At 34.5% G+C, this 10,675-nt stretch overlaps 1 protein-coding gene across 1 annotated transcript in view; it reads left to right on the top strand.

The window, feature by feature from the left end:
- The window catches only part of CLEC9A (C-type lectin domain containing 9A), a 14,652-nt gene extending 5,912 nt beyond the window's left edge, over positions 1–8,740 (top strand). The window contains exons 3-6 of the mRNA XM_046652570.1: positions 3,738–3,884; positions 5,945–6,096; positions 7,324–7,445; positions 8,393–8,740. Coding sequence (XP_046508526.1) covers positions 3,738–3,884; positions 5,945–6,096; positions 7,324–7,445; positions 8,393–8,525 — 554 coding nt within the window. The 3' untranslated portion in view covers positions 8,526–8,740. The remainder of the gene's footprint in view (positions 1–3,737; positions 3,885–5,944; positions 6,097–7,323; positions 7,446–8,392) is intronic.
- The last annotated feature ends 1,935 nt before the right edge of the window (positions 8,741–10,675 follow it).

Below are 10,675 nucleotides of genomic sequence, written 5' to 3'. Positions count from 1 at the left end.
TACAATTTTTTTCTCTTTAATTCAGTAATTGATTTCCTTGATGCTTTTCTCTCCTTCTATAAAACAATATGTTTACTTAATTCTTAATATATCATAAACTTATTTCAATCCAATTATATAACTCTCTATTAAACCACTTCTGCATGTAAATTCAGCTGGTGTAGCCTTTAACCCAGAACTAATAAATGTGGTCAGAAAGCTCACAGGATACAAGGTAAACATACAAAAATCAATGGTATTATTATATACTAGCAATGAATACATAGGCATTAAAACTAAAAATGCAATACCATTGAAAATCACTCAAAAAAACAAAATACTAGGAAAACATGTACAAAACTTGGATCCTGAAAGTTATGAAACACTGATGAAAGGAATCAAACATCTAAATAAATGGAGACACGTGCCATGGTCGCGGACTGCAAGACTCAACATAGCAGATACACCAATTCTCCTCCAAGTAACATACAGGTTTAAGGCAAATCAGTAAGATTTATTGTAGATATAGACAAGATTATCTGAAAACTTCTATGGAAGGGCGAAAGAACTAGAATAGTTGAAACAGTTTTTAAAACAAAAATAAAGTGAGTAGCATCCATCTACCTGATTTCAAAACTTATAGCTGAACCCACGTACATCAATAAAGTACAATAAAGAACCTAGAAATAGACCCAGCCAAATATGCCCAACAGATTTTTGATATGGGTGCAAAACAAATTCAATGGAGGAAGATAACCTTTTCAACAGTTAGTGCTGAGAAATTGGACATCCATAAGCAAAAGGAAAAAAAGAACCTCGACCTAAATCTCATGCTTTATACATAAATTAACTCAAAATGGATCATAGACTTAAATATAAATCTTAAAACTATACAACTTTTAGAAAGTACAGTAGAAAATCTTCAGGATCTAAGATTAGGCAAAGAATTTTCAAACTTGAGACCAAAAGCATGATTAATAAAAGAAAAAATTGATAAAATGGATGGACCTTGTCAAACCTAAAAATATTTTCTCTGCCAAAGATGCTGTTAAGAAGATTCAAAAGAATGATTAATAAAATAAAAAATTGATAAATTGGATGGACCTCATCAAACTTAAAAATATTTGCTCCGCAAAAGATGCTGTTAAGAAGATTTTAAAAAGTTATAAGCTGGCAGCAAATATTTGCAAACTACATATCAACAAAGGACTAAAATATAAATTATTTCTTACAACTGCATGGGAACCTACAATTACCTCAAAATAAAATTTTAATTAAATAATAACAGGAAGATCTTGTGTGATGGATACATTCACCATGTGGTGACAATCTGCATGAATATAAATATGAAAATATATGAAATTTTACTTGTTAAATATGTGCAGTTGTATGTAAATTATACCTCAATAAAGCTTTGACAAATTACACAATGGTTATGATCTGCTTTATCATCCAAAAACACAATTTAATATATTCACTCAGCTGAAGAGTAAATTAACTAGAAGACTAAGCAGAAGTAATATATACAATGAAGAAAGGAGTGTGAAAAGACAGCAAAGTGTAGAAAAGAAGATGAGAGACATAGAGACATGAGAAAGATTAACATATGTGTAATAGTGGACCCAAAAGTAGAAGACAGAGAGAGTTGGACAAAAGCAAGATTATTATAAGACTTATTGCTTAAGTATTTTCCCAAGTTAATTAAAAATATTAAGCCACAGTTTCAAGAAATTCTATAAAAACCAAACAAGTTAAAGAAAATTAATATCCGTTAAGAAAAATATTTAACAAAATAGGAATAGGTGGATACTTCATAATATGATTTTTAAAAAGAACTGGCTTAATACGCTAGCAAGAATTGTATGAAAAGAACAACAAAAAAATAATACAAAAGTTATGTGAAAATGGGAGAAATGCTGGCCCTTCCAGATATTAAAATAAATTATAAACCTGAAATAATTAAGGCTATTTGGCGCTGACATATTAATAGATAAATAGGTGCATTGAATACAATCAGAACAATAGAAACATACTTAAATAGTTTATGGGAAATTTACAGTAAACTAAAGATGGCAACTGAAAGAACACAGGGAGGGGAGGTTCAACAAATGATCTGAAACAACAATGTAGCCTTCTGGAAGGAAAATGTTGAAGTCATACCTTATCATTTCCAACAAGATAAGTTCCAGCAATATCAAAATGTAAAAGTGAAATATATTTATAAAAGTATAATCAAGGGTGTCATAAATGACTCAGAAAACATCTGATCTACGTGGGGTAAACTACCAGAAGCAAAGTCAAAAGACAAACTGGGAAAATGTAACTGGAACTCATATTATACAAAAAGCTAACTTTACCAAAATATAAATGTCCTAACAGAATCAGTTAAACAGGATTGGTTTCTAAAGAAGACTCGCAGGACCGAAAATGACAGTGTTCACAAATCTACACTCATTAAAGCAAAAATATGTACTATAACAAGAAGTCTGGGGAGGCCAAGTGCAGGCAGGGACCTTTTCTTCTCCCTATAAGTGTCCTTTGTTCTCTCTTGAATCAAGAACCACTAGGTGTACACAGAATACCTTGGTACCAGGGAGCCCAAAATGGAGTCTCACTTGGGAATCTTATACTTTGCTGACCACACGGGCAAATTCCTGCGTGGTAACCAGCCTCAACAGCAGAGACTTCTCAGGTTCTCCTTGCAACAGGGGCAAATCATCAATAAACAATGCTGATGAGCTAGTATAATCTGCCAAAAAATCCTTAGACCGATGATTACAAAGCTACAATATTAATCAGTATGTCTCATGCCTTGTACAGAGGCCAGTGCCATGCAGGAAATTTAGAAACACTGCTTAGGCTGATTCCTGGCCTGCTGGAATTCACTCTCATAGCACACTAAAAACTTCACATAAAACAATAAGGAAAAGATAGAAACCTAACCAAAAAATATTACAAATGATATAATTGCACACTTCATAGAAAAGGAAATATAACTGAATTTTCTTTAAATGTACGTGAAAAGAGTTTCAACACCAAGCATAAAAAGAGAAATGCAAATTCAAATGATACTGAGATATCATTTGCAACAGCATATATGGAGGGTAATTTGGAAATATCTACTATAATTTAAATGCACATAAACTTTGACCTAGCAACTCATCTTAAAAACATACTTGCACATATGTGAAATTATATATGACTAAGGTTTCTTATTACAATATTTATTTCTGTTACACCAAAAGATTACAGATATTCTAAAAATCAATAGAGAACGAGTAAAATAAATCATGATACATCCTTAGAATGGAATCTTATACTGTTACAATGAAAGAAGGAGAAAGCTTTACATGTGCTGATATGGAACTATGTCCAAAATATACTTTAAGTGATAAAATAAAAGGTGCAAAACCATGTAAACAGGGAGTTAGTGTTTGTGTAATGGAAAGAGAGCACATTTTATATTCATCGGCTTGTAAAATTCAAAGTATTTCTGGAAGAATAAAAAAGAAATTGGTAAAAATGATTGCTTTGGGGGAGTGGAAATGGGAGACAAGGGTGCCAAAGAGAATTTTTGTTGTGTATCCTTTGTAGTTGTTGATTCTTGAACAGTGTAAATTTTAAACAAAAACTTAAAATAATGCAAATTAAAGTCACAAAAGTGATCAGTAATTAGTAGTTGTCTTTAGTCTGTGTTGAAGGATCACTTTCTTATAATTTGTCAGTATTTTATTAGGAATGATTGTTACTGTTTGAAGTGTTCCAGGTGTCTGCTATTGCAGTGAAGCAGCAAGAAAAACTCATCCAACAGGAGAGAACACTGTTGAACTTCACACAGTGTAATAGAAACCATGACTTCCAGATGAAATGCTGTCAAATCCTCATGAAAAACTCATTAAATTCAGGTAATTGACATAAAATCAGTTTCCACTGTTCAGATGCAAGTCTACGTGCCAACTCCTCAGAAGAAACAGTGACACATATTTTATCCTTTGCAAAATTGTAGTTAGGATTTTATAATAGAAAACGTAATTTTGATCCACTCTCTAGATCAATCTTATTTATATATTTCTACAGTATGTGGAAAATACTGAGGTTCCAAGAAATGCAGATAAAGAAGCTATACAGTCAAATTTCAAAGTTAAATGTGTGAGATTAGTAGATCAGTTTTAAAAACCAAGCAATTCTATGTTTTATCCCATCACTCAAATTTATAAGTGTATCTTTATTTATAGCTCCAAATTCCTCAATATATTTAATTTGGATTTTTTTTAGATTCAAATTTATATAACTCTTTGAGCAGATAAGTCATTTTGAAACTTAGAGTACTTGTCATAAAATTACAGCAATGCAGGGTTCAGTTTTCCAAAAAATTCTCCAAAGTTATTTCAGTTTTACCTTTTACAACTATCACAAGCATTTTAAATATAAAACAGTCTAATTCTCCCTGTTGTATAGTTTGTCAAATATTCTATGGTTACTTAATTAGCATTTAATTATACATACAACGCAGAGAATTAACTTTCCTTCAGTGGATACCATTGAAGTAATTGCCAATGAGAGAGGTCAAAAACCTATCATAGCTCCTTCTGATTGAAATTTAGTCAAGTAAATGTTTAAGGAATCACTGTGTGAGCCAGCCCTGATAGCCTAGCAGTTACAGTTCTGCGCACTCCCCTTCAGTGGCCTGGGTTCAGTTCCTAGGCACGGAACCACACCACTTGTCTGTCAGTAGCCGTGCTCTGGTGGTAGCTCACATAGAAAAACTAGAGGAATTTGCAACTATACACAACTATGTACTGGGGCTTTGGGGCAGAGGGGGCAAGGGAGAAAATTGGTAACAGATGTTAGTGTAGGGCGAATCTTCCCCTGCAAACAAAAATGAATCACCCTGTACCCAGCAATATTTTTAAAGATAAAAGGCTATTGCAAGCATGGGTTAGGCCCACCTCTGAGCTTTCAACCTTGAGTCAGTGATAATATTCATTTTGGAGGCCTACAAATCCAACATATTCTCCAGCCCTTCAACTGTCAGTGTCAGCCCTATTTATACTATTAAACTTTAACAATATTCAGGATATTGATTAGCATGGATTCCAAACAAAGGATATTGAAGAGCTTTAAATAACTCAACATCTGGGCCATGGGAACTGATAATAAACTACTTGCAACCCTAAATAGAGGTCCTCTTTCTAGAAACTATGGTTTTGGAAGTTTCAGTGTTTTTCCCCTCTATAAAATTGTGCCAGAAAGCCTTGGTCAAATTTTTATTCTTTTGTTCCCTTTTTATGCATTTACACATCCTTCCTTTGTGAATAAATTCTTTCTAAAGACAGGTTCCATAAAACTGGTTAAAACATTACAGCTTACTTTTTAGTTATATCAAAGTCCTAAAATAAACATGGTGGTCGCTTAAGTTTTTCACCAATTTTCCACACCCACATATTTTTAAGTCACTCCTTAAAATGCATTGTTTCTTCTCTCCATTACATAGGAAACATTTTCATGTTTAACTCTCAGAGTTTAAACATCAACTTGAGGCTTATTACTCAACTTGCCCAGTGGTCTAGTACATTTCCAGCTAAACCGATTCAAGTAAGATTAATGAACATGAAACAATAAGCCAATGAATGAAGACTATGAATGATGTAAACTGAAAAAAAGGAAAGATTTATAAAAATAGACTAATCTGATTATTATAGAAGAGGAAAAATTGGGGAAAAGATAGTCCCAAATTCTTTTTATCTTAAACTAATTCTTAGAGATCTATTGCAGTTGGAAATAATTACGTAAATCTTATTGTATTCAGCCTCAGAGAAGCGGAAATTGGTAACCACTGCATCGCATGAACCATTCACTTAGAGTGTTCACCTTCACTGGGGGTGATGTAAGGGGTTCTTTTGAGGACATGTGCTACTAATATTTTTACAATAACTTTAATAAGGTAAAATGTTTATATTCAAAGCCCATCACTGCAGCCCTTGTCCAGACAACTGGATTCAGAATGGAGAAAGTTGTTACTATGTCTTTGAAAATCACAAAACTTGGCATACCAGTAAACAGGTTTGTTTGAAGGAGGGCTCTAATCTTCTACAAATAGACAACAAAGAAGAAATGGTAAGCACTATTTTATGGTTTCATATCATCCTGAAAATGCCATGTTACCCATTAAAAGAAAGGATTGATTCTCATAAAACAGAATTCCTAATATTCTATAACAGTAATATATTTGTTGAAATAAATGTTTAAAAGAGGCAAAGCAGAAATTAGCATGGTTTGTTTTCCTTTTAATTGGAGAAACCAGCAAACAAAAAAACAGAAAGCTTATCCAGAAATCGAGAATATGTCTTTTATTGTTAATCAAAAAGAGGAGGGGGTAAGGGAAATACCATTTTGTGATGAGCTAATCTACTCCAGCATGTACATTCATTATAATTGTATACATGCTTTAAATTTATTATTTTCAATGCTATAGAGAAGTATAACCTATAACAATTTTGTGATTATGAAGAAGCAGCCGAAGTATAAAAAGTGAGGTGATATCATAAAATGGAGAGGTCTATAAAAATAAGCATTTGCTAAATGAAATGTTTAACTGACATTACACCTAGTTTACTAACATCTTAACAAGCGAACAGTAAGATGTTTCCCTGAAATCATTCTACCCATAAATATGTGTGAAACCGAATGCATGGTTATATATTTCTGACCTTATTAAAAATGTATGTCTGCTATATTCAATAGTCAGTCCAAGTTCTCTTTTACAAGAATAATGGGAGAACAATTTGTTAAGGAAATGCAGTAAACCAAGGCAATCTGAAGTAACTTATTACAATTACAGATTTACACTCTTTTTTCTGTGCAAACTTGGTGATGAATTTTAGTAATGCTTCTTCTAACAAAATATGTTGCAGTTAAGCTGTTTCTGGAATCTTCTAAACTATTTCTCATATTGAAGTATACTGGGAAAAAATGAACTATGTGGTCTCTGATGTCCAGAATATTTCACCTGTCCTGATAATGAGGGCCCAGTATAATAGTCGCCTTTTTTTGACATATACTATCTACCAAACTCTGTTGAAACTCTCTGAATCTGTTAAAACTATTTTAATACCAGATGTCTATTTTTCCTCTAGTCCTTAACACCACATTGATCATATGGCAATAGGAAAAAAGTCTATAAAATGTATCCCTTCTTTTAAATACCCTCTCTCTCTCTCTTTCTCCAGCTGTCAAGTCCCCGTTAATTTCTGTCTAAGCAAAACACTACAGTTCATATTTCACGATAGTTTGTTGTTGGGGTTTTTTCCCCTCAGTTCACCCTTCAGGTCTTGTTTCTTATAGGACTTTATCACAGGCAGCCTGAAGAGGATCAAAAGCAGCTATGATTACTGGGTGGGACTGTCTCAGGACGGACTCAGCGGACCTTGGCTTTGGCAAGATGGTTCTTCTCTTTCCCCAGACCTGTAAGTGTCTGAGGAAAATGTTGTAAGGAAAATTAGAAACATGATAGAATTCAAAAGTTCATTTTACTTTATGCCTTAGGTTTCCTCCAGGAGACGTGAGTAGCATGCTAATTTCACAGGCTTCTGACTGGAATTAAAGCTGAGGCAATTTAAGAGTAGCTTCATGGCTTCTAAATAAATCTTCCTCCTCAGTCTTGTAGCCATTACTTTCTAACACATTCACATCAAAATTTGAGAGTCTGAATGAACAGTTTATGTAATTATCAAGTACATTTCCTTTGTATCACTTAATGGCTAGAGAGTGCTAAGAGAAAGAGATTATAGGGGGCCGGCCCTGTGGCTGAGTGGTTAAGTTCACACTCTCTGCTTCAGTGGCCCAGGATTTCACTGGTTCAGATCCTGGGTGCAGACATGGCACCACTCATCAGGCTATGCTGAGGCAGTGTCCCACATAGCATAACCAGAGGCACTCACAACTAGAGTATACAAATATGTACTGGGGGGCTTTGGGGAGAAGAATAAAGAAAAAAAATTGGCAACAGTCGTCAGCTCAGATGCCAATCTTTAAAAAAACAAAAAAAGAAAGACATTTTAGTAATTATTAAGCAATTTCCATATTAAGCTTTCAGACAAAACTGGAGAGATTGGTGAACAGAATAGGGTCCCTTAGTATTTTGAGAATTGAGTCAGGAAAGAAGTTCTAAATTGGAGCCTATCTTTGTGTATCCATGTTTGTTTGTTTGCTAATGTACACTTTGTTGAATTACATTAACATATTTTATTGAGAGAAAACAGCTCTCTTATTGAAGAATGAGGACATAATTACACAGGAAGGTGCCATACTGAAACAAAATAAAATGAAAAGCTGTACACCTCTCATTAGTTACCCACAGAACATCACCGTAAGCCCCACATCTAACTTTGGATACACTGACTTGCCTCTCCAGGTGCCCAGTACAGAGACTGCAATCACCTAACCTGCTCTGTGGATACCTCAAAAACAAGATCCTTTTTTCAGCTAACTGCAGCAGTTGGAAACATTTTATCTGTGAGAAGTATGCATTAAGATCTTGCATCTGAAAGAAATTGTGCTTTAAGTGATCTCTCTATTACAATAGTATTTGTAACAGGCCCTTGGAAAACCTGCTACAAAAAGCCAAAGAGCAAGTGCAGAAGTAAACCAATGCGTGGGCTACGAAGCTAGCTACCTGGGACACACAGCTTATTTTGTCACCTACAGTTCGTAATATTCTTTAATACTTTCCAGATACTTCTTTGACATTGTTCAAATTACCAAGAATACAATTGATTTAGAGCTATAGAGAACAAAACTCTGAAGAATTGAAAATAAACTGAAGAAAAATAATTTTCATTTGTCACTTTTTTCTTTTTATTCCTTTTTTTCATCTAGAGTGGCTATAACTCCACACAGAAAACTCTAAGTCACTGGTGAGATGACATAGTTCTAGTTGACTGATACTTTTTTAATAAATAAATAAATGTGGCCTTTTAAACCTCACTGTCTGCCAGATCTTTCTATGCATCTTTTAAGCTTCCAGGTATTGTGCTATTGGACTGGTAGGAAGAGAAGACAAAGATATGGATTATCAAATTGGAAGGGAGACAGGCTTCTCTCTGCTGCCAGTAAGACTATACCCTTTTTAGGAGTGCAGAATTCTACTTTACTGGTGTTACTGAAACCAAAGCGTGTTCCCACTTGGTGAGTTAAATCAGACTCCCCATCAGAAGTAGTCATCTCACAAAGTAAAGTGTATTTACAGCAAATAGGAGATCATGTGAAATCATTTCCAAAGTCATGGCATCCCCAAACAAAGGGAAGCAGTGACATTTATTTTGGATGGGGAATGAATATTCAAAAGGGAGAGTTTGGTATTCACTTGCACAGGCTTAGTTGGAAAACATGCTTCCACATACACTGCAGGTTACCTTAAGGTAGTAAGGCCTAAGTTCCTCCTGTAGAGATCTTAGCATTAAAAATAAGGCAAACATCATAGGTGTAGTTCTTGCGGTGAGGTTTGGTCTGGTTCAGGGTGGGTGGTGATTACATCTCCTTAACTGAACAGAAGGCAAAAAAACAATTGGGAAAAACAGTTAAATGATTCCAAATCCAGCCTTGAGTTCCTTGGGGTGGTTAGTCGGTGACACCAGCCCTTCACATAAGAGGAGGGAATATCCGGCTGCCAATGTCAATGTTTCTGCAGCAAAGGACAGTTGTAAACTTCTTTATTCCCTCTCACTGACTGTCTTCACCACTCACACATCAAAGGACTCATGGACTGGAATCTCCAGACTAGCACTCCAGCACTTTCAATTGTATCTCTCCATGCCTTAATTTCCTAACTGTAAAATAATCCTAGAGCTTACTTCAAAATATTGTTTGAAATTAGTATATATAAGTTGCTGAGAAGAGTACCTTGCCAAAGTTGAACACTGTATCTGTGCTTGCTATTGTTACCTTGAGTAAATCACCAACCATCGCTAGTCATCAACATTATTCAGGTCTTCTAGGTAAAAATGACTCCTTTTCTTGCTCATATTATACGAACGTTGAGAAGATAAAGTTTATACGTAAAATGTCGACAACTGTCTGGAGAGAATATCTGTTTTAAAGTTAATAAATCTCTTCCAATAAATCTATTGACCAGCTCTGTTCCAGGTCTGCAGGCCCCTTGAAACATGGACTAATTTGTTCCCAAGAGACAATGGATATGAAAGTATCTTGTGATCCATAGGAAGGAAAAATTCACTCATTATTATGATATTACTTTTCTACCACTTACTATCCCTAGAACCACACCTTACCATACAGCAGATGCTCATCAGATATGTGCTAAATTCAATACAATTTTATTTAATCTTTCATTTCTCAAAGGAGTAGCTGCGATACATTAGATTCTCATATTTCTCTCCTTATGACAAAGACACCACTTAAATAAATAAAGTAAAATAAAACCTAATTCACCGAGGCAGTGGAAATCATTTAAATAAACCTAGAGTCTACTGTAAAAAGATGACGTCTCACAGATAAGTTCCTTTAAGGATGAGAAGAGCGTGTTTTTTGGGTGTTTTTCTTTGTTTACCCTTGACCCAGAGTTTAGATGGTGGGAATTTCAAGAAAAGGGATTTTCTCTAGTTTTCTGCTAAGCCTAGAAAAGGAGAATAGCAAAGAAAGCACAATATAAGTTGTCTCCTGTGTTTGGTTTTCACAG

The sequence above is a fragment of the Equus quagga genome, chromosome 1, assembly GCF_021613505.1.
Source record: "Equus quagga isolate Etosha38 chromosome 1, UCLA_HA_Equagga_1.0, whole genome shotgun sequence".
NCBI lineage: Eukaryota > Metazoa > Chordata > Mammalia > Perissodactyla > Equidae > Equus > Equus quagga.
This window is presented reverse-complemented; position numbering and strand designations above follow the sequence as displayed.